This window comes from Solanum lycopersicum, chromosome 11 (genome assembly GCF_036512215.1).
Source record: "Solanum lycopersicum chromosome 11, SLM_r2.1".
In the NCBI taxonomy this organism is placed as follows: Eukaryota; Viridiplantae; Streptophyta; class Magnoliopsida; order Solanales; family Solanaceae; genus Solanum; species Solanum lycopersicum.
In genome coordinates, this window is record NC_090810.1 from 49,121,827 (window position 1) to 49,149,713 (window position 27,887).

A 27,887-nucleotide genomic window follows, 5' to 3' on the forward strand; every position below is an offset into this window, starting at 1 on the left:
TGAAGTTGATGTAAAATATTGGCACGTGAATCAAAAGATTTTTATGTCGTTAAATGGCACAAAAACAAAGCAAAATACTTTCTATATAACTATTAAGGATACATACTGTAGCAGCCAATACATTTGAATTACAGAAGAAATGTCTCTGATGAAGGGAAATTATCAATGGAATCATTGTTGGTACAATTCAAACTCCAGCAACCGAGACAAAAATGCGGGGAGGGTAACATTTAATTAAAATATCTATCTACAAAGATGCAGTATACCAATTCTAAAATACTAGTACAACATACTCAATATTGAAAAGGGCTCACTGGGAAAAGCAAGAAGAAACCACCCCAAACAAGAATATATGGATCAATCGTTTCACAATTACCTAATTTTAAGATCTATAACCGGATCCAGAAGCTGGTGGGCCAGGTGGCAACCTGTTAGGGGTGCGACGGCTAGCAGAACTAGAGCGTGAATTTGTATCACCATTTTCAGCAGGTTCATTGTAACGGCGACTACTGCCACTTGATCCATACCTAGAATGACTAGAAGAGCCATTTGCAGCAGCATCAAATGCAGACCTCCAATCATCACCAGATGACGGGCTTGATGCTGTTGGACTACTTTCTGCAGAGCATGAATTGAAATGTACAAGCAAAATCAAAAACACATCAAAAAGACAACAATCACTAATCAAAAAGAATGCATACTGGTATGGCATCCCGGTGCAGGGGATGGGACGGCAAAAAAAGAGATGGTATTCTTGAGGTGTTTTTATAGAGGTGGTATTTTATTTTATTTTATTTGTGAGGTTTTCTTTGATAAAAAAGAGGTGCTATTATTAACCATTGCATCAATTTACCCCAAATCATGGCTCCAAAAGGTCCTGGATTGCAGTTTTAGTACAAAAGAATCCAGACTAGGGAGACACAAAGCTAGGCCAGGACAATATTAGGTAAGGACTAACAGCAATTGTGGAAAAACTTTAAGCATAGTGCTGGCAAGGGTATACGGGAAGTCTGTTGCATCTTAATAACAGATAACCAACATTTTCAATTGAATACAACCAAAGTAATTGAGCAAATAAACTTGGAGGACTTAAATTGTCCTCGGACAAGTAAAATGAACCACCTATAAGGAATGATGATTACCTGCTTCACCATTAGCGTAGATGGCAGCAGCTGCTGCTCTATTGTCATGGATACTGAGTTGTCTAGTAAGTTTAGAAAGAAGAGAAGATTGTTTTTGTATGCGCTCTCTCCTGCGTTTTACATTCTGGTCTTCCTGGAGCAGCTCTTCAATCTTTGCAGTACTTTGGGCGCTAAAATCCAACAAGTCAAACAATATCAACACACCAGACCCAGAAGAATACCAAGAAAAATGAAATATCCAATTTACTAGGCCCAAAAAAAAAATAAACAAAAACTATCTCCAAGGATGACGGTTTCAACACAGTTTCTTGCAGTAACTGCAAGTTTCCATGACACAACCAGTTTTTTGGACGACGAGAGGCGACAAGGGCTGCCTCGCCACGAGGCGACGCGCTCGCCTTTTTGAATTAAGACGCCAATTAATACCAAAAACTAAAATTTTTAATTGCACATATAAATATTCAAAATCTTAATAGCAATAACATATATTAACAAATATTTAAATTTAAAAACTAATAGTGAACAAAACAACGAGTAAGTGAACAACCCTATTTCCTACCACACTGAAAACAGTGCACAGTAGTGCGTGAAAAACAGAGATGTGAAGAAGAAGAAAATAAGAGAAGAATTAGAAGAGAAGAAGAGAAGAACTGAAGAAGAAGAAACATACATGTCAACAGTCACAAAGCGGCGAAGGAGCAGTAGCCGCGAAGTCAGTTGAAGAAGAAGGTCGCGAAGTCAGTTGAAGAAGGTCGCGAATTCATTTGAAGGAGGTCGCGAAGTCAGTGTTTGCAAAAAGGAGGCAAACACGAAGGGTTCGCAACTGAGGAGAAGAGGAGGCAATCGCAAATGTGGAATGTTCCCAAAAAACCCTAATTTTGGCTTTAATTATAAATCAGACCTTTAAAAAATAAACAAATAAAAAGGCGGCACCAGCCTTGTCGCAGAAAGTCGGCAAAGAGCGCCATTTTCAACTCGCTTCGCCTCGAGGCAAATAGGCAATAGTGCCTCGCCTCACCTTATCGCCAAAGGCGAAAGGCGAGCGCCTTTCACGACACTGGACACAACTACTCCTCTTTCGCCCCAAATTGAATGTCTATATTTCATTCTATCAATTTGTTACGAAGAGGACTCTAAGCTGTCTCCAAAAAATAACAAATGAGAAACTAGTAGTGAAGTAAGAAATAGGTTCAACATAACTCGTGTACATGAAAGCACATATATTTCACTTTCTAAGATAGATAATCATTTTAGGAAGATGGCCGCTCAAATAGTGGAAGAGAAAATAGAGTTGCAAGTGGTCCTTTGGAAAATGGCCATAACTCTTTTTTGACAAGCATAGAATGGTCATAACCCTAGGATTATTCACAACTGCACCTTTCTGTCAACACAAACAAATGCAACATGCCACTGCAGATAAAAGATGTTGAGACATAGAATCCGCAAGAGAAAGTTGAACTGCTTGCCTGATAGAACTATACAGTTTAGTAAGCATGTCTTCTTTTGCCTTCTCTACTTGGCAGAGAACAACTGCCTAAAACGAAATCAACAATGCACCATGTGAGATGGTTTTACGCAAAAAGAACAAAGTAAGGTGCACACAACATGCAAACTGGAGACCTACTTTGGGCACATTGGCTGCAAGACTGTTAAGAACAGCTTCAACATAACCACGCACTTCCTGAGCCATCCATCGAAGTTCTTCTTCAGGATCCGCCGGTCTTCTAGTCATTGTTTCCTAAAACATGCAGCAGAATTAATAAACAACAAGTGGTCAGGGAATTAGCTCACAGGCTTAAGAAAACCACAACGGGCAACTCGAAATACAACTATCAGAAAGAGAACAAATACAAAACTGAAGATCACAAACAAAAAAGTTAAATAAGAACTTATTTTTTGGAACAAGAGCACTTATTGGGGAAACCTAAATTTGCAGAATAGGTTAAATCAACGAATAGTTGCTTACAAGAGATCCATCTGAAAGACTTTGCCGGATAGGTGGGGCAGATTCACCCTTTACTTGACCGCCTTTAGAGCTGATGACAATTCGCAATTTGTTTAACCACTCTGTCTTATCTGCCACACTCTCAGCCTTCAAGACAACAGCGCTGTGTGCTGCAACAAATTATATATTTTCTTCTGAGCATAAATAAAAAACAAGCCATAAGAAGCAAACGGTTCCGGAGGTGTATAGTGTACCCTTTAAAACAGTTTTATATGGAACGCGACTTGTTATCTTAAATACAAGATTGGGTGTTTTTGCAACATCAGGCCCATTTGCCTTTTTGTCCTTCGAACTTTTGGTAGGTGCAGGAGCTTCTTCTTCATCAGCAACTTCTTCAAGAATACATTCCTGTGGATCACATGGCCATGTAAATGTAAATAGGGATTCAATATATTTTTCCTTTTGCAAAAACAACGCAAGTGTTAAGAACACATGACTATACAAACCCAAATACTTGTAGAAATGATACTACTAGGTGTTAGGTTGTGGAGGGGTTCGGGGCAGCCCTCCTAAATTAAAGGCTTTACTATTTATTCTCCATTTATTGTGTGTTACCGAAAATACTCTGATTTATTAATATATATACCCCGCCGCCGTGGAAGTTTACTCACGGGGTGTTACCACGAAATATTGGTTTCTCTCTTTCTCTATCTAAACCCCTCATCTCTTTCTCTCTAAAGTTCTTGTGTTCTTTATTCATCAAGTGTGTGTGTAGATTCGATCCTAACAACTGGTATCAGAGCTAAGGAGATTCAACACGATCACTGAAGATGGATAGTTCGAAGCTTGGAATCGAGAAGTTTGATGGATCCGATTTCAGTTTCTGGAAGATGCAGATCGAAAATTATCTGTACCACAAAGATCTTCACGAACCGTTGATCGGGGTAAAGCCGAAATCCATGACGGAGGAGAAGTGGAAACTCAAGGATTGTCAGGCTCTAGGGTTGATCCGATTGACTTTGTCAAGAAATGTGGCGCTCAACATCGTGAAGGAGAAGACTACGTCCGTTTTGTTGAAGGCACTGTCAAACATGTACGAAAACCATCGGCGATGAACAAGGTATATTTGATGCGTAGAGTGTTCAATTTACAGATGTCTGAGAATGGATCCGTTTCTGATCATATAAACGAGTTCAATATGATTGTGAGTCAACTCGATTCGGTGGATATTAATTTCGAAGATGAAATTAAGGCGTTGATTTTGATATCATCTCTGCTCGAGTCTTGGGATACTGTTGTTGCTGCGATTAGCAGTTCCCGTGGATCTGAGAAACTGAAGTTTGATGAAATCTGTGATGTTGTTCTTAGCGAAAGTATTCGCAAACGAGAAGTGAGAGATTCATCGGGCAGTGCTCTCAGCGTTGACCGAAGGGGGAGAAGTAAGACGAAAGGCCTAAATCAACATGGTCGATCAAAATCAAAGAATCGAGGAAAATCCCCGAACAGATCAAATGTGACTTGTTGGAACTGTGGAGAAAAAAGGCACTTTCGGACAAGCTGTACAAAGCCAAAGAAGAAACAGAATCAGAAATTTGGAGATGACAATGATTCTGTAAATTCAGCAGAAGACATTGGGATGCTCTAATCCTTAGTGTGAACAGCCCGGTTGAATCATAGATTTTGGATTCTGGTGCATCTTTTCATTCATCTCCAAGCAAGGAGTTGTTCCAAAATTTCAAATCTGGAAATTTTGGAAAGGTATATCTTACTGACAATAAAGCCTTAGAGATTGAAGGAAAGGGGGATGTTTGCATAAAGACCACCTCGGGAAACCAGTGGACATTGGAGGATGTCAGATATATTCCTAGGCTCAAGAAAAATCTAATCTCTGTTGGTCAGTTGGATAGTATGAGGATACATTGTGGGCTGCCCAAAATATTTTGGGCGGATGCTGTGAGCACAACTGCATACTTGATCAACAGGGGACGAACAGTTCCTTTAGGGTTCAAGATTCCAGAGGAGTTGTGGCACCAAATCTGGAACCTTGTACACCACTGCAGGGTGTATTAACATGGTCATTGTTGCTGCAGGTGCTTCTAGTTCATGTCTGTGGCACAACAGACTTGGACACATGAGTGCTAAAGGAATGAAGATGTTGGTTGCAAAAGGAACATTAGAGGGTCTGAAGTCTGTTGATATGGGTCTTTGCGAGAGTTGTGTTATGGGCAAACAAAAAAGAGTAAGCTTCACAAAGACTCCTAGAGAGCCAAAGAAATTGCGGTTGGAAATGGTCCACACTGATGTTTGGGGACCATCTCCAGTATCATCACTTGGAGGATCCAGATTCTATGTTACCTTCATTGATGATTCCAGCAAAAAGGTATGGATTTACTTCTTGAAGCATAAGTCAGATGTGTTTGCAACTTTCACAAAATGGAAAGCTGAAGTTGAGAATCAGACCGGTTTGAAAGTCAAATGCCTAAGGTCTGATAAGGAGGAGAGTATGACAAATTAGAGTTCAAGGCATTCTGTGCAGCTGAGGAAATCAGATTGATGAGAACAGCTCCTGGTAAGGCAAGGCAGAATGAAATTGCTGAGAGGATGAACAGAACATTGAAGGAGAGTGCAAGAAGTATGAGGATACATTGTGGGCTGCCCAAAATATTTTGGGCGGATGCTGTGAGCACAACTGCATACTTGATCAACAGGGGACGAACAGTTCCTTTAGGGTTCAAGATTCCAGAGGAGCTGTGGACAGGAAAAGAACTCATGTACTCACACTTGAGGACTTTTGGTTGCACTACTTATGTTCATGTTGATCCAGAAAAGAGAGACAAGCTTGATGCGAAGGCTGTGAAGTGTTACTTCATAGGCTATGGTTCTGATTTGTTTGGTTACAGGTTTTGGGATGACAAGAACAGAAAAATCCTGAGACATTGTGACGTGACATTTGATGAGTCTGTCCTAGTGTTGTGAATGGCGAGCGCCTCATCGCCTTTGGCGAGAGGCGAGGCCTCCTCGCCATTCCTCACTGAGGCGAGGCAGTATGCAAAAGGCGGCCCATGGCGACCTAATGGCGCCAGAAAAGGCGGTGCCTTTTTTATTTTTAAAAAAAAATATTTGACTTAACAATATTAGTCAAAATTAGCGCTTTTTTTATATTTTCAAAATCTGTTTTTGCGCACTCTTCTCCCCGACTCTCTTCCCCTCGCGACTCTCTTTCCCTCGCGATCTCTTCTCCTAGTCTCCATCATCTTTGAGTTGCTACTGTTGAAGACCTGAGGTATACCTCTTTTTTCCTGTTCTTCTTCTTCAATTTTTGTTTCACACTTTCAGTTCTGTTTTCTTCAAGATTTCTTCACTACTCTTTTTTCCCTCTATTTTCTTCACTCTCTGTTTTGTCCCAGATTACTGTAAAATGCCTTCTGTTTTCACTGTGTTGTGATTCTGTGACTGCTGTCCATTATTTTTTTGAAAAAAATAATAATTCTTTCTATAGTAATTATTATAGTATTTGTAAGATATGTAATTACTATTGAAATTTTGAATATTATATGTGCAATTAAATATTTTTAATTTTTGGTATTAAATGGCGCCTCGATTCAAAAAGGCGAGCGCCTCGCCGCGTGGCGAGGCAAGCCCTTGTCGCCTTTTGTCGCCTCTCGCCGTCCAAAACACTGGTCTGTCCTGTACAAGGACAGAGAGCAGAAGGTTCTGGAGATTACAAAGCAAGTGGGAGTTGAGGTTGAGTTGGAGAAGAGTAACCCCAGAAATCTCGAAGCAGATACTCAATTAACTCTTACTGAAGAATCTGAAGTGGAGCATGTTACACCTGAGCAGGTGTTAAGGAGATCATCCAGAACCATCAGGGCACCAGATAGGTATTCACCTTCATTACACTATCTATTGCTGACTGATGAGGGGGAACCAGAGTCTTTTGATGAGGCCTTACAGGTGGAGGATTCGATCAAGTGGGAGCAAGCCAGGGATGATGAGATGAGGTCACTTGAGAAGAACGATACATGGGTGTTGACTAAGTTACCTGCAGGGAAGAGAGCTTCGCTGAACAAGTGGGTGTTCAGAATCAAGACTGAACCAGATGGCAAAAGAAGGTTCAAGGCTCGTTTAGTGGTTGAAGGATATTCACAAAGGGAAGGTATTGATTATGCTAAAATATTCTCCTGTTGTGAAGTTAACCTCTATTCGAATTCTGTTGAGTATTGTTGCATCGGAGAATTTGCATCTAGAGCAAATGGATGTAAAAACAGCGTTTTTAAATGAAGATCTGGACAAAGAGATCTATATGCAACAACCGGAATGATTTATGGTTCCAGGCAAGGAACACATGGTGTGCAAGCTCACCAGGAGCTTGTATGGACTAAAGCAAACACCAAGGCAGTGGTACAAGAAGTTTGACTCCATGACCAAGAGTGGATTCTGCAAAGCTGAAAAGGATCCTTGTTGTTACTTCAAGAAATACATTGATTCATATGTCTTTCTACTCTTGTATGTAGATGATATGTTGATTGCAGGATCTAGTATTAGGGAGATTAACAATCTGAAGACAAGGTTGTCTGCAGCGTTTGAGATGAAAGATTTGGGTCCAGTGAAGCAGATTTTGGGGATGAAGATTTCTCGGGATAGATCTGCTGGCACTTTAAATCTATCTCAGGAGATGTACATTGAGAAGGTGATGAGCAGATTCAGGGTTAATGATGCTAAACCCAGGACTACTCCATTGGCAAATCACTTTAAACTGTCAAAGGAGCAGTCACCCAAGACTGCCGAGGAGCGTGATCATATGGCACTTGTTCCATATCCTTCAGCAGTTGGGAGTTTGATGTATGATATGGTCTGCACTAGACCTGATATAGCACATGCAGTGGGAGTTGTTAGCAGGTACATGGCGAACCCGGGGAAAGAGCATTGGGAAGTTGTGAAGTGGCTTCTGAGATATCTGAGAGGTACATCCAGTACTTCACTTTGTTTTGGCAAAGGCAAGGTGACTCTACCAGGTTTAGTGGATGCTGATCTTGTTGGGGATGTTGACTCGAGCAAGAATACATCCGGGTACATTTACACCATAGGTGGAACAGCAGTGAGTTGGACGTCCAGGCTTCAGAAGTGTGTTTCTCGTTCATCTACTGAAGATGAGTATGTGGCAATAGCTGAAGCTGGGAAAGAGATGATATGGCTGGCAGATTATCTGAAAGAATTGGGCAAGAAGCAAAGCGAGAAGATTCTTTACTCAGATAACCAGAGTGCCATATAGTTGGTGAAAAATTCAGTCTATCATTCGAAGACAAAGCACATCAAAAGGCGATACCATTTCACTCACAGGGCAGTTAAGGATGGTGATATGTGTTTGGAGAAGATAGTACTAAATAATACCATCAATAATACATGGACTATATGTTTTAATGTGGCCTACCAAACGACCCCTAAGTGTCAACAGGCTCTTGCAAGCCCACAATTTTTAGGGATATTTAAGGCTGCTGCAAGCTCCTTCAATTTTTTTTCTTCAATTATCTAGAAAGGATGGATCTAAGAGTATATCATAAAATTTTTGTTTGCTCTGTATCATGACTTAAATATCTGGATCATGACATTTTTATCTCCCATTGGTCTCACGATTGTCACCCTTCTAGCTCATCATCATGGTCTTTCACTGAATCCTAGAGTAAGCATCAAGTCCTTTCTATGGGAAGAATCAAGACTGATATTTTGAAGGTCACATTTTTTATGGAGCCAATGGAGAAAACATTTAAAGAAAGACAGTAACGAAAGGAAACAGATATTGGGAGATGAGAAGAGATCATCACCAGCGAGGTTTCCAGTGATCTCGAGAGGGGTAAGGTGGGATGGAGTGTGGGAGAGATTTTGCTAAAAAGATATATGTAGAAGATGACCTTTTTAAAATTTCCACATGTCACGTACTGATTGATTCTTATTATCATATGAGAGAACGCACTTTATTATTGTGAGAGACTTATCATTCAAGTGTTTAGTAGACACATTTTCAGTAAGCCTAGGCATTCAATAGGTACTATCCTTAGCCTAGGTGTCTAAATGAAAAAACATAACATGTTTTAAAAGGTTGGATACGTATTCAGCCAGTATACACTACAACCTTAACTCTCCATAATTTTGTGCATGTATTTCTGATCATTTTGTATGGTTCTACCCTTTCTGACAATCAATTAAAACAATTTGCATTTAAGAAAAACTGAAAGATATACTTAAATTTAAGAAAGATATAAAATACCTCCAATGTTATGACACCACGAAAATGGCGTTCCTCTTGTTTCTTCGTGTATCCAAGCTGAAAAAAGGACATCTGATTAGAGGAACTTCACCAAAGGTTATGTATAGTTCCCACATAAATTAACTCGTGGTTTAAATTTTCTTCCATGACTGAACCATTCAAAAAGGAAAGACTACACTAACAAAGTTAATGCATCAAAAAAAATATTCCTGAATTTCAGGTTACAATAGTTATTGTAAAAGAAGAAAATCAAAGATGTAAATATTATGAAGTCTTCAGTGGTCTTATCACATCATTTTTGAAGGTTGATAGATTACATCGAGTTGGTAGTAAAAGGCCAATTTATCTCTATAATGTAAAAGTTATGAGCATGTCACCAACTGACCTTTCCAGTTTTCTCGTTCAAAACAAACCATCGCTTGCTCCACCCATTTGTTTTGGCACTTTTCTTCAATAAGAATCCTGGCAGTTGCAAAAGCTATGGTAAATAACAGTAATAAACTACATGTATTAAGAAAACAAGTCAGGACCAATTAACCACTATCTTTTCAAGATGACTAAATATTACTGCTTCGAATGGCATCAAAACCATTAAGAAACTATCAAAGAACAAATGTTACACGTTCAAAAATTCAATTGGGAGAACAAAGAATTAAATCCACCTTTGACCTTGGCAGCTAGTCAAACAACAATTCAGGAAGAACAGAATGCACAAACATTAACCTTCAATTGCTGAATATACATGTTAGACTCCACATGCTGACATCAAGAAGTCGCACACCCCAAGTTAGGCAATTCATACTAATGACAACTGTATTTTTAGAAGGGAACACAAAAATACCTAACACAAGATATAAACAGAAAGAGATGGATGGATACCTGCTGTTATCTCTCCCTCAGGCCCTGCAGTCTTCAAAGCTGAGCCTTCGGATGCATCCTTGTCCAGCTGACTTGGTTTCTCTTTCATAGATTTCAAGTTTCCTCCAACTTGCTGGCTTCCAGTTTGAGGACTGGTTGCCTGAGTTAATAATTAAGAACACTTAAAAGACAGTACAGAGAAGATAACAAATAAGCTTAAGTAAATATTACAGAACATAGTTAAGCATAGAGAGAACACAAACTAATACAAAACATAAATAGGTAAGTTCCCAAGGCAATTTGTTGCAAGAAATGAGTTCAACGAAACAATAATCTCAGATAATTCGAGAAAAAAGAATAATGATTACCCTATTCAACATTGATTGCTCTGCTTCATGTGCCTTCTTAGAACCCCGATTTTTTAGCTCATCCTCACGTCTCTGTCTGTCCATTCTGGAAAAGAGCCAGTCGCATATGGACATAGTGACTGTGGTTAACTTTGTAAAATATGTGTATGTTCTATAGTTATCACTAGCAAATACCACCAAAACCAGCAATTCATGAAATCAAAAAGATACTTTTAGGAGAGAATAATGAAAGATTTCTTCAATGTTATCTGTTATAGTGGCTAACTAGAAGAACCAAAGAAAAGAAAAGCAACTGGTCCTGCAGGAAAACACAGTGGCATGAAAAGATTGGCCTCAAATAATCAGTAAAGATGCAACCAAACAAATCAAATAATGATTTCACTGTACCTCCTCGTCAGTTTTTCGGCACACATGTAGAGCATGCATTATAATTTGTGCAACAGGATTTGGTAATATAAGAACCGGATTTTTTAATCAATTGTCAAATAAAGGTCATTAGTAGCTACAAAGAACTTACACCTACATGTTTTGCAATTTGCACATCTGGAGATTGGTATATGTGACTGAGTGGGAGTAAAAGCAAAAAAAAAAGATGATCTTTTTGCCAGAAGAGAAAGAAGGATATGCGTCCTAATGTCTCCTCTTTACATTTGTCATCATAGATCAGTACAAACAATTATCTCAGCCATGAGATTCAAGCTTTGATTTGCATGAAACAATAACTCTTAAAAAGATGGCAAGTAAACTGCAGTGTCAATTACATCAAATAACTGAGAACCAAAAAGGTGATGAAACTGAACAGAACAAGAACAAAAATAACATGTATCCACCAATGACATAAAAATATTCAAATTTCTAATAATCTAAGCATTCCAACTCTATTAGCTATACTATGTAAAAATATAGTGACAAACCAAAAGTGCATTTCTAGCATAAAATATTATATTTCCTGGTTATTGCAATCAATTTTCCTGATATTAGAACATCATATGTCAACAGTGCAGTCAGTCTCATATTCTATCATAAACTCTGGCATTGATTACCAAGAAGCCAAGATTACAGGGATCGAGATGATAAAAATCAAAAAAGACTAATTGTAGACATGCTATAAAAGTATTTGATAGGGATAACTTCTAGAAACGAAGATACAATCGCCAGACATACCTCCTCTGCACCAAGCGGATAAAGTGTTGAGGGGGGACAAAAGCTCGCTCCATGTCAACAAGGGCAACTACCATTTTCTTGGCATCAGTTTTAAATCCATCCAATGCATCGGAAGCAATTGCTACAACCTAGTATACCGAGCAAATATTCCATGAAAAGTAAAACCACAAACATTTGTGTGTATGTGTCCATATTAACTACAGAGGTGAATCTGAGCTGCTAGACATCATTACCTCTCTCTTGAATGGAGGATATCGTCCAAGTCCAGGTGTGGCATTTGCAGCAGAGGAGACAATATCAACAAGTACACGATGCACCTATTTAAAGATTCACATATAGAGGTAAGAATTAGAACATAACAGCAGAGCTTGTAGAAGCACCTCGGATAGACAAGAAAAATATCCAATATAAGAACCTAGTTTACTCTTGCTTCATTGTTTTTCTTTTTTTTTTCTTTTTCCTTTTGAGATAGCTAAATACAGATAGTTAGCAGAAATGGCACTCAAGAGAAGTGCAACAATTTACAAAAGCCAAAAAAGCTTTGTGAGAAATAATTATATAGATTTGGAGAAATGCTCCCACATACAAGCAGTATACCAAAAGGTAGATAGCGCACATAGATTTCTTATTCTCTATGAAAGGCACTCAAACATCTATACAACTAGGGGCCTTTAGGTACACCAGGATCAAGAGGCTAATCCTCAGATATACAAAGTGTATTTTACCCCTTCAAAGTCTCCCCTATAATTAGTACATGAAACCACAATTTGATAGATATACATTGAAATCTACAATCTACTTAATAAAATATACATATATAATAGAGAAAAAGGTCTGAAATATATTGAAACTTTGACCGAAATTGTTGTAACAATACTAAACTTTGGAAAGGACATTTTACCCCTGCACTATTTAATAGTGTATTTTAAAGTATACATGTGCCCACGTGGACATAAAAGATATTGCATAATTATAAATAGTAATGTGTCCACGTGGACACATATATACACCTTTAAAATACACTATTAAATAGTGCAGGGGATAAAATGTCCTCCAGAAAGTTTGATATCGTAATAACAATTTTAGCCAAAGTTGGAGTTGGAGTATTTTTTAGACTCTTTTCCCTATATAAAATAGATAGAAAATTAATACATAATACAGATGAATCTTTTAACATGATGGTAAATGGTGCTCGGTTGCCGTTGCATTTGGATGCTCTAGAGACATGAGTGATCAAAGTTATCATACATAATGCACAACTACCAAATACATGGTAGGATCTTGTTACACCAACACTGACCATCAGATGATAGTTGTTAATTACTAATCTGACACCATCAGCCTGTGTACCAATTCTTTTTTTTTAATAATATTAATAATCTAACACTGTCAAAAATATTCAACATTTGCATCCGTGACACTGGAAAGACAATCCTCCAATTGAAAAAAAAGAGCATCATGTGCGTGCCCACTTCCAATATTATTATTTTTTTGAAACAGATGACATAATCAACTTCCAATATTCTAGAAGCAATAATATAGTTTTGAAGGGCCCATCACAAGTAGTATGAGATTGAGATATTAGTCAGTAGTAGTTCACTATTGTTTTAGGTTGTACAAACCATATGGTGTTTTTCTACTTCGACAATTATGGAAGCACAACATAGTTTTTTGTTTTCTAATGAAAGGTATTTTTCATTAAACATCAAGAAGATGCATAGTTTGGAAGAACAACACAGTTCTAAGGGGTAAAGACCGTTACATCATCTAATAACAAAATCTTATTGATAATTGTGATATCCAGGTTAGCTTTTATGCACCTCGACTAATTCTACGAGATACCTGCCACCACCTACCAGCAATAGGTACAAACCTGAACACCAATGTCAAGACCTATGGGAGAAATCACCTACAGTTCTTTGTTTCTGCTGAGATTTAAAATTGAGACCTCATGGTTCTTAACTCATTCATTGACCACTAGGTCACACCCTTGGGTGCTTTCATCTAATAACAATAAATTATACAATTAACATTACAAGCTCTCAAGTACATCGTAAAACAAAGGATAAACCAAAATAAAAGAAGAAGGTTCCACCATTTCAGGGTAAAACTATGTGCTTTGAGAATCTGCCATACTGCATAATGACTCTTCTACGTTGTGCAATCATGGTGCCTTTTTTGTATTTTTTGCCCTTCTTGACGATCTTCTTTATGACTAATGAGATAATTTATATAAAGTTTAAGAGCCTTAAAATTTACACTAAACTTCATTATGCATATAATCCCCACACACACACACACACAGACATACATACAAACAAACATGCATATAACAGTCATGACTAAATCATGTACTAATGGTGTCATCTTCTGCTAACTTCTGAAAATTCCATGTATTTGTACCCATCCATTAACAGTACACGTAAACTGTGTTAATCTACATAGATTACTAAACTAAGGATTAAGTACAACAAACTGGGAAAGACCAACCAAATGCACGTGATTATACTAAAGAGAATGAGATACACTGTATGGAGGATTGTAAACAGGCTTCAAGTCTAATATTTTGAGTTGAAACAGTATCTCAAATTGACACCAACTTTTGTATTTTAAACACTTGAACAAGTACAATAATGAAGGTGATGTAAATCCGAGGTTAATTTATTGGAACACTATGCCAATGCATTGAAGCAAATTCAGGGACTAACAGAAAGACACATGAAGAACAATGAACAAAAAGAAGACTAACCAAAACCAAGAGCTGAAACAATCAGAAAAGCATTTACCTCATCAACACAAAGACGTGAAGGTTCTTTCGCCTGCTCCAAAACACCTTTTATCAAAGACCTCAACCCCTTCTCAGGAGAAATTAGGTAGGGTTGATAACCATCGGCTTCTAACACAATCTGGCAGCAAGCAAAAACAATTATGAAACAACAAAGAACAAACTGCAGTCAGTGGTACAGGTGAAACGGCACATTTTTGGAAACTATTGGTAGAAACCAAATACCCGCTTGACATTATTTATGTCAAAATGTTTATCTAAGGGGAGCTGCTTTATCCTATTCGGGAAGTTCCCCTCAAAACTTGCAACCACCTTCCATCCATCACCCTGAAAGAAATGAAACATCTTTAAAATTTGAGTGCATGATGAAGAATTTAAGAACCCCAACTACATATCAGATGTGCTTCAACAATATGCCAAAAATTTCCTTCTCTTTGGGTTTTGACTATTAAAAAAGACACCGTACAGTGTAATTTGTGCGGTGTATGGATAATATCATTCAAGATATGCATCAAAAAAAGTCCATATATGAAACATAATGCTGACATAGAAAACATAGGATGAGCTACAGTGTAAGAAGCAGAGATTGATTTAGGCCTTTAAGAATTAAGAAAATAACTGAACTAAAGGACAAATTGGAAAACAGAAATCAAACCATACATGTAAAGAATCATAACTAGAGCATGAACATTTGACACCATTACTAGAAAAGAAACTTTCCTCTATCTAAAAGGCAAATCTATATGGATAATCCCGCATTCCTCAAAATGCTCATCTCTATATAATTAAAAGGAGAGGAAAAGGCCCTCTCCTTAAGCCAAGTGGCTTCTTAGAAAAATGCCACATAATTGTATTAGGACAAAACAAAAACCACCTTTCAATTTAAAATTAACTGACAAATTAACCATATATTAAAAGTGGTCCTTATAGTGCCAGAAGCCCACAACAAACAGTTCCACATAATAGTTTCTCTACAGTAAGCAAATCTCCATTAGAGAAATAGTTCACAAAAAATTGGAGAAATAGAAGTTTCTCTTCTACAACAACGGGTTCTTCTTTTTCTTTCTCCAAGGTTGTCACCAAAACCCACATAAGAAAATTTTTTGAAACTTTACTACATACACTGTATGTATGTGCGAGTCTCTGTGAGTGTGTGTATATTCACAATAAAATAAAGATTTCAGGTTTTGTGGGTATCTTGGGATAATCAGTTCATTGTTAATAGATTTGTACAACTTGATAATTCAATAGATTTTAGCTTATTTTTACCCACTCTCTCCAACTCTGTTGCAGTGACCACTGTGGAGGTTTCTATCCAGTCCACTTTCTTTTTGGTGTTTGCCGAGATAAGTTTGAACATTATACATCATGAAACAGTTGGTTTTACTTGGGATTAATCCTTCCATGGATTATCTTCTCAAGTTAAGAACTGAGATCAACTGGCTTATTTTCTCTTTCATTTGTTGTGGAACTTTAGTTTCATTCCTATTTTGGGAATTCTTTGATTTTTTTTTCAAAGTTTGCTGCAGAATTGAGAATTTTCTGGAGATATTTTTCGATTGAAGGTTCTATATATTTCTGCCACATGTTTATAGGGACTATATTAGGATCTGAAACACCTTCTAATTCTGTTTTATAAATTCAATTTTGATTTTGTTGGTTGTATGATAGCTGCCCCTTCATTTTCTTTTTTATAAATGTCTTGTTTGTTGTGTGCTTAATTTTGTCGTATTTTGTGGTATCTATTTTGCGGATGTGTCCCCTGTGTTTAGAGATCAGAAAGGCCTTTAATTTCTGTTTTTAATACTAAGTGTTGATTTTTTTCCAATATTTTCTATTGTATATAGAGGTTGCTTAGATTGGCTTTTAAAAAATAGCTTATAAGCTAAAAGCTTAAAGTCATAAGTAGGTCATAACAAACTTTTAGCTTCTAGCTTATTATTGTACTTCTTTTACCTCAACATAAGTGCTTAAAAGCATTTTTTTTATCTTTCACAAACACCACAAAAATTAAAAAAGAGCTTACAAGCCCAAAGCACTTAAAATAAGCCAATCCAAACAACCTCTAAGTTGAATTTGTGTGCTTATCTCGGTTCTAGGATTGCCACTGCTGCTGTTTTATTTAAATTTTTGTATTGTGTTCTATCTGTTTCGTTGGGTCTGTGCTTAGGATCACAAAGGCTAATTAACTTTGTTTTAGAAACTCAGTCTTGATTTTATTTCAATGTTCTGCATATGCACCAAGTTGAATTTGTGTGCTTATCAATGTTCTGCATATGCACCCTTGCTTCTCTGTTTAATTTTTGTAATTTGTGTGTTCATGATCAGAAAGCCCTTTCAATTCTATTTTTAGAACACAATCTTTATTTTGTTTTATAGTTTTGAGAGATAAATGAATACCACTCAACATTACACCCTACCATGTTCCTTCCCTTTAAAGACACTAATTGAGTCAAACTTGTAAAGCATTTAAATAAAGTGATCTTTGTATTTCAGTTTTCAGAAGGCAATGATTATGTGTGTTTTAGAAAGTTGAGGGACAAAAGAAGAATGAAAAGGACTGTAACTTTGGGGGCGAATATTGGAGGAAAGTGAGAAAGGTACAACATTAACTCTTCTATTGCTGACTGCTGGGTTTCTTTTTAATGAAGAGACAATTTTATGATAGGAATTGTAAAAAATGGAAAACTTTTAGCAGAAAGAGTTTTGGTTTTAAAGAAGAAAATATCTCGAGGAGAAAACTGAATATTATACTTTGATTTTTAAAATTGATTTTGTCGTTAGTTTTCCAACTGCTTTCTTTGTATATTACAAAATTACTTGGTACATGTGTTGGTGGGAGGTAGCAGTAGCCCATGGAACTAGTTGGGGTGTGCATAAGCTGGCATGGACATCACAATTATCAAAAAAAAAAAGATAGAGATGTGTGTAACGTACCAAAATGCCCTTTGAATCTTTTAGTCTTAAACATGCTATGTGGGATGTATAAGTTAAAGAGTTGTTAAAAATAGGAAGTGGTATTTTTTAGAAATAAACTGAAAAGGAAAGTAAGACAAAAATTGAAACAAAGGAGTAAATGGAAAACAACGAGAATCTACAATCCAAAAATAGTATCAAAATATTAAGAATTCGCCATTGCAAAGAGTGAATATGAATATAATAAAGAGCTCTATTATATTTAACACACCTCGCCGCCAGTGATATGCAACAGAAACTTATCCTCAAATTCACGGCAAAGCTCAAGTGCTAGGGCTTTGGTACCTTCAGCACTATGAACCATTTGCTCCCCAAGCCTGACCAACTCATCTTGTACAACTTGAGACTTCCCCTGAAGCCTGTAGTAGAATAATCCCAAGAATCAGTCAACAGATGGCACACCAATCAATCAATCAAGGAAAAAGAAGGGTCATTAGATGACATAAGTAAGCGTAACGATAAAAAAAACACTTAACATGTTTCCAGACTCGGGAGAGAATTTGATTAACAAAGACATTCTATGGATGGAGGAATCGCGAGAAGAAAAAATGAAGGTTCCCTCTACAGTCAATTGAGGAAAAAGCACATCATCTAAGGAAAGTCTTACTATCTTTGATCCCCCGATTCAGCCATGGGGACTCTTTCAAGAATTGCAAAAGAAAGGGATCCATTAACTTTGATAGTATGACTAAAATATTTAAAAGATTCTTGTAACTTACTACTAGTCTAGATTAGGTCAGAAAGAACATCAAATCACCAATGATATCAATTAGTAGTAGCAAGACAGGAAATAACAAAGAACTTGATTATCCAGATCACTGATGATTTTCCTTTTAATTTCACGATGTAAATTATCCGGATCTTGCGTAAAAGAACCTATCTTATTGTCTGAATAATCGGACCTCTATGCTACTATCATATCCTCCCTATCTCCTCATCTTCTGATTGTGCAAAATTTAAGTGGCTCATTTAACTTTTCAAGCACTTCTCCGTTAGCATTTAAAACAAATAGACTAACACCAACTGCTTATGGTGACCAATAAAAACAATGAAATGGATTGTTAGAATTTCATACAAACTATCAGTAGAAATATTCAAGCAGGTGAGATTACCCGGAAAGCAAATTCGGAAGTCTGACTTTCATTCTACTGCGTATCTGGTGAGCAAGGGTCTCGATTAAAGCTAACCTACCAAGCTTACTTTGAGGAGCTCCAGTCAATATTGATTTTAAGCTTTCACTCTCAGCTCGCCATGCAGTCTCCAACGAGTTATCAGATCCAACATTTCCAGACTGGGCAGAAGCTATAGAAACAGATTGACCAATCAAGGCAACCCACGGGATATCAGTTGTGCCTCGTGGTCCTTGGTTTGACAAAAGGGCTTGAACAGCTGCAAGCACTTTCGGCTCTGAAGCTGCTTGATCTATCTTGCTAATCACACCGACGGTTCTAGTACCTAGTGGCACAGAAATAAATCAAACATGTGAAAAGTTTCAGATATGAAACAGAAAGTGCAAAGAAAATGGATGAGCAGCTACAAATATACAATATCCATTTAGTCTATTATTTCTGAAAGACACAAATCAATCTGGAATAGATAGACCTACATTCACTATCATACTCCTTCGCAATTCTGATAGCTTTACATGAAGCAACTTCAGGAGCCTGAGCAGCAGAAATTACGACCAGCAATATGGCGTCATTGTGCTCAACATATTGAGTCTGTTCAGAAAGGAATCTCAGTAAACACGAAGTCTAAGCTATCTGACAAATTTGGCCATGATATTTACATAGATTCTCACCATTGAATCATCAAGATTTGACTTGTCAACGCCAGGCAAATCAACCAGCTTCAATGGTGGAGCTGTATGCAGTAAACGAAAAAGTAGATCAAACAGAAGCCAGGAACACAGCCACAGAAAGAAAGGGAGAAGAAAAAGTCACATGAAACACTAGCAAAACCACAGTTGATCCAATTTAGAAAACATCTCCAGGCAGGAAGTTAACAAAAGACAAATAGAGACAACTAACACAATTTACAAAGAAGAGGAATGATAATCTGTGACAGGTGTATCCTCTATGAAGAAGGCTATGAGGATGCAAGTAACTTGTTAACAAACTGCAAATTTACAGCTCAGCTTGGTGCGTATTTTAAAGTTATTTGGAAGAAAAATGGTCCATGCCAAACTTCAAAAGAACTGCTGCCGAGTTGGAAAAGGTAAGTGCTCCAAATAACTACCATTACACTTTTAAACACCGTACAGGGATTCTTTGGTGGATGGATACTTGAAGGCAAAAAAGAGAGAACCATTTGTAGTTTAAAATATAAATGTATCACTTTAGCTTTTTGGTGTAATAATGAAATGTACAGGAAGTTGAGAGGCTAATTAATAGTTCAGTTCAAAATGAACGACCTTATTTTTGTATAACTGCACCTCCGGGGCAACAGCTGGGTATCATTAGCATGTTCTAAATGCTATTTTGATAAATAAGCATGTTTTTGTGCATCAAGATTATTAATTTCCTATTTGTCTTAATCTTCCACCAATGCAAAAAAATAGTTGAAATTTCCTATAATCCCTAATCCAAGAAAGAAGACCCCGGATAAACAAATAAATAAGGTGATGTTCACATCATACAAAATCATGACGTAACTATATCATTTGCAGATAAAACAGTCTTGCATGCTCACCCGTGCTTGTTCTTAGCTTCAAATATATTTCATCACGACTCTTGCTTGAAATTTTACTTAGTCTATCCTGTAAAGAATGTCGAAGAGCACCTGTGCAGATGAAACAGAAAAATGTTAATTTCATTCAAGGACATAAGAACTCGTAGATTTTCATTCACTTGCTCCAAGGGTAAGCTCCTCGCTTATGTCATACCATTCCTGATAAACCCATTAGCTAATTAAGAAGCTTACTTGCAGACACTGGCTGTGATTTACTGTCAATCTGCAAAATGATCGATTTACTGCTCAACGAACTATCTCGTTTTAGATCAATGCATATGGGGGCACGAGTGGCACCGCCTTCACCTGTTGGCTGTGATTATAAGGATCATATTAGAAATCAAAGGGACTTCGATTCTGATACTTGGGATTGAGAGTTAACAAGACAAAATGAGATGTAGAAAGTAACATTTAATTCCATGGAGAGAAAAAACATACCAAAGCAGGATGGCCAATTAGACTGTTCAGTACAGCTGATTTACCAGCACCCTGCAAAAGTTTTACATGGCTTAAATGCATATCAATATCCTCAGAGCAATTGAGGTTAGCAATTTTTTATAGACATCTCATGCACAAATGCTGTTGATAATATAAGAAGATCGAGCAGAGCATAACAGACAGTAATATCCCTATCACAAATAAGGGCAGTCCTTAGCTCATGCGCTATTTCAGGTTAGGTCCAAGTTCAATTTTCTTTAGAAGTTTTATTACACGACTCTCACATGTATGTCAGCACTTTAGAAGTTTTATTACACGACTCTCACATGTATGTCAGCATTGGGACCTTTGGATATCAAGTAAAAATCACCCCTTCAAGTAATTCTCTTATGCCAGCCACCATATGTATATATATTTACATTGCTATGAGCTAAGCTAAAAAATACTATCCATTGCAAAAATAAAGAGAACTGTCACTCATCTAAATGATGTCATCTTCTCTATTTCATATAATCCGGCACAGGCCCTCTGACATGTACATCTTTTCTCCTTCTACCAACATCTTTTTGTGGGTTTTGGTGTTTCTTTACCAAAATGATATTTAGATTAATATGATGAGTCATTTCAATTTCCTGAATAGTTTTCAATCTAGATCTTTATTTTTTCTAAGGTAAGTACTTAATTAATAACAGAAAAATCTGTAGTATACGAACAAGCAACATCACACCAAAACATAGAAAAGCTACAACATAATATATGACACTTTAGGGACAACATCTAATCTTCTAACAAATGAACCTCATGAGAACCCCGGAGAAACTAGGCATGAATAGTGCTATCAAAGGCGCGCTTTAAGCACGCTAATGCCCTGAAGCGAGGCTCAAAACGTGTTGAGCACTTTCCCTCGCTTTATGTGTGTTTCAGTGTCATCATCAAGGTTCTGAGGCAAATGTTTCCTTGCCAATGAGCCTCGTATGAAGAAGTGACACTAGATAATTGATATTTCACTTCATTATAAATTTTTTTCAATTTCTTTGGACATATATTTGTCATTCATTCTTAGAATTATTAGTCTTTAACTAAACATATATATTTGTATCTTTTCTCCCTTTGCGTCTTCTTTCAATAAATCTCACACTTTATTTGCACTTAAAGCCCACACGGGCCTTGGAGCTTTTTTGCGCTTTTCGCCTTTGATAACACTGGGCACGAAAATTCTTTCTCAAATATACCGTCATTTTAATTCCTATCAAAAGCTCGCTTATTCTTTCTCTCCAAGTCATCCACGTGAATGCTAAAGTTGCAACATCCCAAACTCTTCAACTTCTCTTTTTCTAAATTTCCACATGGAGAGTGACTCCTTCATTGTGCCTAACATTGTCCACTACAACCCGAACCATCTCAAAATCGCACAACAAGCGAGTGGCCTCTAACAATCATGGAGAAGGTCACACATCTTCACCTGAACATTTGCATATGAGCACCAGCTGGTATACACAATCCGTCATTTTCTCAAATTCTCCACTGTAAAATTGCTCACCCATTGCGAACCAGTAAGTCTCTATCTCATATTGCATTAGTATAATCTCATTCTTTTGCCCAATTAAAAAATTATCATAAAAATAAGCTATCAGGCAGAATCAAGGTACTGTAGCATTACATAAAGAGGCTGGATATAGATTCATGAAGCCTCTGTAGAATCTATCAAATTCAGAAATACATCAGTTCCAAAATCAAAAAATGCATTAGACCGTATCTTTTAATTTTGAATACACCTTTTTTAAACAATCAAAACATTTTCCTCCCTTCAATAGAAGCACTTTCAAGTTCATTCCAACCATGTTATCCACATGACAAAAAGAAGCATGCTTATCCAAGACTTTTTCTACTTTCTCCCTAAAGCATGTCCTCGCCAATCACACACAAGTAAAATCTCGTGTTGTCCTTTTATGCCATGCTTCCTTAACTTTTCTTGTACAAAATATCCAATTCCAAAGATTTTATGCCTTACTTCTGTAGAAATGGTTTCCTTCCACCCTAAGTTAAAAAAGACAACCTAATGGATTTCGATATCTTCCAAAGCTTTGCTAGCAAAAATTTCCACATCACATGAGAAATGATTCTTTTTATATTCGTAAACATGGTTTAGTTTCAAAACTTGGAACATAATGTGTTTGCCCTTTTACAACTTTGTTTGGATGGTCGTTAGCTATTGTATTGTGATGTTAGCTTAAATACAATATTTACTTTGATTGTTACTTAAATTTCAATGTATCTAACATTAAATTCATCATTAAGTAACGACAAAAAGTCCCATTTTCTGTGACAACCAACTTGTTGTGATCGTATCTACATTTTTCCTTTACTTATTAATAATTAAGAATCATATTTTATCTTTTAGTCTACCTTTTAATAGTAGATCTACCATGTACCCCACTTGTCTTGTAGAATTATCTTTCAAATTGCTACTATGTGACATTATGTGATGATGGAAAACAATATTATCTATCTAAACAATGCATTTCACCCGAACAAGAATATGATACTAATACGATACATTATGAAACAAAATATAACAATCATCAGAACAGAGCCTTACTCTTCTCTACTTAAATATCAAACTTAGTGCATCAACTAACTCTCTAACTAGTACTGTGTGCCTATCATTGTTTTCAAAGGCGCCTTGAAGCGAGGCTCAAAACGTGTTGAGCGCTTCCCCTCGCTTTATGTGCGCTTCAGTGTCGTCATCAAGGTTTAAGGCAAAAGTTTCCTTGCCAATGAGCCTCGTATGAAGAAGAGATACTAAATAATTGATATTTCACTTTGTCATAATTTTTTTCAATTTCTTTTGTCATATATTTGTCATTCATGTTTATAATTATTAGCCTTGGACTAAACATATATGTTTGTATTCTTTTCTCCCTTTGCTCCTTTTTTCATTAAAGCCCACGCTTTATTTGCGGTTTGCACTAAAAGCCCTCACGAACCTTAAGAGCTTTTTTGTGCTTTTCGCCTTTGATAACACTGGCGCACTTAGGGGTCATTTGGGTGGGAATAAGTTATCCTAGGATTAATAATCTTGGTTTATCTTATTCCACCATGTATATGGGATAACATCCCATTACTATGGTATAAATGGTGGGATAAGTTATCCCAACCATGGCAATCAAACAAGACTATAAAATTTTATCTCAGGACTATTTTTTTATCCCAAGACTTTCTTATCCCTCACACCAAACGACCCCTTTGTGCATCAACGAACTCTCTAGCTAGTAATGTGTGCTCATGTTAAGTTGCATTTGGCATTGAACAAAAGCCTTTGGGATGCATATGGGAAATGGTTTGACAACTTCCATTTCTCTTAAAGACTTCTTCATTACCAATAAAAAATTTAAAAGCAAAGAGTAAAAAAGAAATTGGCACCTGCACAAAAGAGAGGAGCAAATCGCTCTTCACAACAAATAGTGTAAGAAAAAAAATCAACAATTACCAAAATATGAGAATTATGACTTATAACAAGAAGTTTGCAATAAAGATTTCTGGAATTCAATAATGACAACTATCCGACAACTCAAATTAAAAATAATTAGACTATAATTTTGGCATGTCCAAAGAATTTGAAGCCCACTACTAAGTTTTAGTTTCAATTAATCAAACATAAAATGTATTTTAATTTGCAACATCATCTTTCATATATAATTGCCATGATAACTACACTGATAAATAACTTCCCAAATAATGATCAATATCTCTCAAGAATAGGAGAATAAACAAGAGAGAAAAGGATTTGATGACAACAAGGACTAAACACTAGGAGAAGAAAAAAGTAAATCCAAAGACTTTGTAAAGTAGAATTAGTAAAAGAAGAATCATGGCAAACCAAAAAGAAGAGGAAGTGAAGCGCAGATAACAAAAAAAGTCCTAGTGCTCCTTTTTCTTTCATTGTTTAAAATAACTAATGAACAGATTCAAAGAAGTAAATCGTATCTTCGATTACTTCATGCTCACTTTGTTTCACCCAGAAAGAAATATAACCCCTTACCTTGCATCATAACATCACTTTGTGCAACAACATTATAGTTCAACGAGAATGGTAATTAAGACATGAGAAAGTAGAATTATTTAACATGTTTTAATCTCCATTACCAACTACATATTAAAATGTGCATTAAGATTTAGATGCCTAAATCAAAAAAAGACATTTAAACATTAAGATGATGTCTTATGATCTAACTACTAAATAATTAAGATTGGTTTTTTTTTAAATTGGTAAATTGGATAATTAAGATTGTTTTTAACACCTTAGTCTTTAAAGTGTGCCGTTATTTTAAAATTAATAAATATAAAATTCAAAATGAATCTGAACTATATTTCTATAAATATTATATGACGGTTCAAGGTTGTGAATGCTAGCAATCATAGTCATGGATGTCAATTGGGATAATGTCAACTAATATAGGCAGGGTGTGGGTAGTAGCTAATGGTGTGGTGATGGTGATGGCGGTTGATAGTGGTGGCAGATGGTAGTGATAGCTAATGGCAATGGTTAGCCGTTAGCGATATATAACATGGTGACAAAAGGTTGTGGTAGTAATGGTAGTTAGTGATGATTATAAATGATGGTCTGTGGCAATAACAACTAATTATAGTGATCGACACTAGTGATGGTTGTGCTCGAGGATGTTTGGTGGTGGCAAATAGTCGACAATGGTGGGCAGCAATAATGGTAGTTGATAATGGTGAACAATGGTGGTAATGGTGAAGGAGTTAATGAAAATGGTGAATCACAATTTTGTAAAAATCTTTAGATAGACGTCTTAATGATAGTAAGATTTTGCTCCAAATCTTAATCATTCGGATCTATTCAGATCCATTGAGTAGTTGAAACATTAAAGAAAAAACACTTGATGATTAAGATCTGAACTATTAAAATTCAGACCTAAAACAAAACGGATTGAATGATTAATATTAAAACTTTGATTAAGTGTTAAGAAATGAGTCCTAAATCTACGTTCAAGCTAATTGTATGCCATTGTCATCTGAGATGAATCTATCATTTTAATTTGTCATTGTTACTGAATGGTGTGAGTTACACAACCGAATAGATTCTGTATTTTTGCTTCACAAACATAATAGTTAAAAAGCCATCTGGACACACCTATACTGCCATACATATTTGATGATACAATAAACATAAAAGAAATTATCCCCGAAGGTAGTTTATTCTCTGTGATCCATTCATGCAAAAGCTTAAACTAAGGCTTTATTCCACAAAATAAATAACAGAAATTGGTACATCAAATCAGAACTCAGCCTTCACAAAGGGGAAAAGATGGAGGGGGTCATTCGCCTTGACTTATTTAACTATTTTGATGCAACATTAGTTGAAAATAAACTGAAACAAGCAGCTACAATACCAAATCAAAAGAGAATAGCGATGTCATACATAGAGTGAAAGCAAATAAGAAAATACCAGCAGAGAAGGAAAAGAACATCAACTTCATAACTAGATCCTCCACTATTCAACTAATAGTAAAAGATCCCTCAACATAATTGCAATCTCAAGTAAGAAAATGATGTGTTCAATCACGAAACCAATTTTGCTTATTTAATTAAGCATATATATGTATATATATATATATATATATATATATATATATATATATATATATATATATATATATCAGAACCGCAAGGAGGAGCCGACAATCCTAGATCGTAGGAGAGTAATACGGATCATAATACAAAAAGTTCCACAGATCGAATCAGCACGCACCAAGTAGCAAATCTGAACACTTGTGTGTTCATCAAACAAAAAATTATCTACAAGAAAATAAAATAACTTACAGTGCCACCGATAGCAACAACATTAAGAAAAGTGGACGGCCGTTTCGAAGACGAGGAAGAGTTTTCATCAACATCTTCATCGGCAAGCAAAGAGGCAGCTTGCTTCATCGAATCTGACAGCTGCTCCAATTCCTCGATTGCTTCCATATATTACTGTCTTCTTTGTTGACAATCTAAATCTTCAGTTCAAATCGAACAGCTCAAACTAAATCGACGGTTGACAAAGTGACTCGACCGATCAGATTGAACAACAGAAAACACGGAACGGGATCTTCACAGATCGAAGTTGAAAAGAGAAAAGCCCTAGATTCGAGGAAAGAACGAGCGAAGATCTGAGTCAAAGGGAAGTAAAACCAGTGAGAATATGTGTTGAAATGGTAGGGTTTTTCCTCCGATTGACGCGTAACGAACGGGAAATGATGCCGGAATGAGAGAGATTTGAAAAGTTTTTGTGATGAGAAAAGAAAAGAAAAAAAATAATGAGATGATGAGAAATTTTCAAAATGCCAAAGGTTTGCTGAAATATAGCTGTGCCGTGTAATAGTAAATAGTAGTACTAATGATAGTAGCAAAAACAAGTTCAAAGAAATCAATTTTGTCCAATTGTTTTTACCTGCGTGACGGCGAATCTACATGAAGCGTATATATTTTATGCTTCATGGTTGTGCTTTTTGCTTCTATGAATGACCCTCTCGTGTAATTTGAAATCAGCTTGATCAAAAATTATATATTTTTTTCTCATAAAAAAGAATAAAACACTCCATTTACAAAAGCTATTAAAAATTTATCACTTATCAAATGAGCAAATCATAATTTATAACAAAGTATAATATTCTACTGGAAGGTTTTTCTAGAAAAAATATAATATTTATTAATTCAACTTAAATTCAATAGAAAAAATAAACTTGAATTGTTATTTGTCACGATCCAATACACCGAGCCGTGTGGGGACAACTCTAACACCTAAATAGAAGAATCTTCATATCCTAATATAGAAAATATGCGGAAATTAAAGAATACGGTTAACAAAGTTAAGGAGATTTAATAAGTAACACTTTTAAGTACACTCCTTGTTAAACTTGTAAAATAATTTAATAACCCTAATAATCTAGTCTGACAGGTGCAAAAGCTACTAAGAGTAACGATTGGACAATAAGTAGTATAAGGACACAACTCCCACCATGCGAAAAGAAGAGTCGAACATGCTGGAGGGTTTCGGGTCTTCACCTAATGAAACATCACAAATCCTGAATCCAAACTATTATCAGTACAACTACACGTAGTGTAGGCTCATCGGTCAATCTGACGTTCATCTCATAATATAAGAAAAGAATAATAGGATCGTGCACGGACGACTCAATTCTCCACC

The 27,887-nt window shown here is 36.4% G+C and overlaps 1 protein-coding gene across 1 annotated transcript; it reads right to left on the reverse strand.

Moving 5' to 3' along the window:
* Positions 1–67: 67 nt before the first annotated feature.
* On the reverse strand, positions 68–27,216 carry LOC101256548 (dynamin-2A-like). Its single transcript, XM_004250639.5, has 22 exons — positions 26,519–27,216; positions 20,672–20,722; positions 20,426–20,546; positions 20,195–20,284; positions 19,305–19,366; positions 19,110–19,224; positions 18,616–18,958; positions 17,715–17,862; positions 14,753–14,854; positions 14,529–14,648; positions 11,976–12,059; positions 11,743–11,870; positions 10,579–10,663; positions 10,232–10,370; positions 9,738–9,814; positions 9,353–9,409; positions 3,342–3,495; positions 3,109–3,257; positions 2,767–2,880; positions 2,609–2,676; positions 1,143–1,312; positions 68–618 (listed from the first exon to the last, which is right to left on the reverse strand). Exons 1-22 carry the CDS (start codon positions 26,663–26,665, stop codon positions 383–385), a joined length of 2,760 nt encoding a protein of 919 aa, XP_004250687.1. The 5' UTR covers positions 26,666–27,216; the 3' UTR covers positions 68–382.
* Positions 27,217–27,887: the final 671 nt, after the last annotated feature.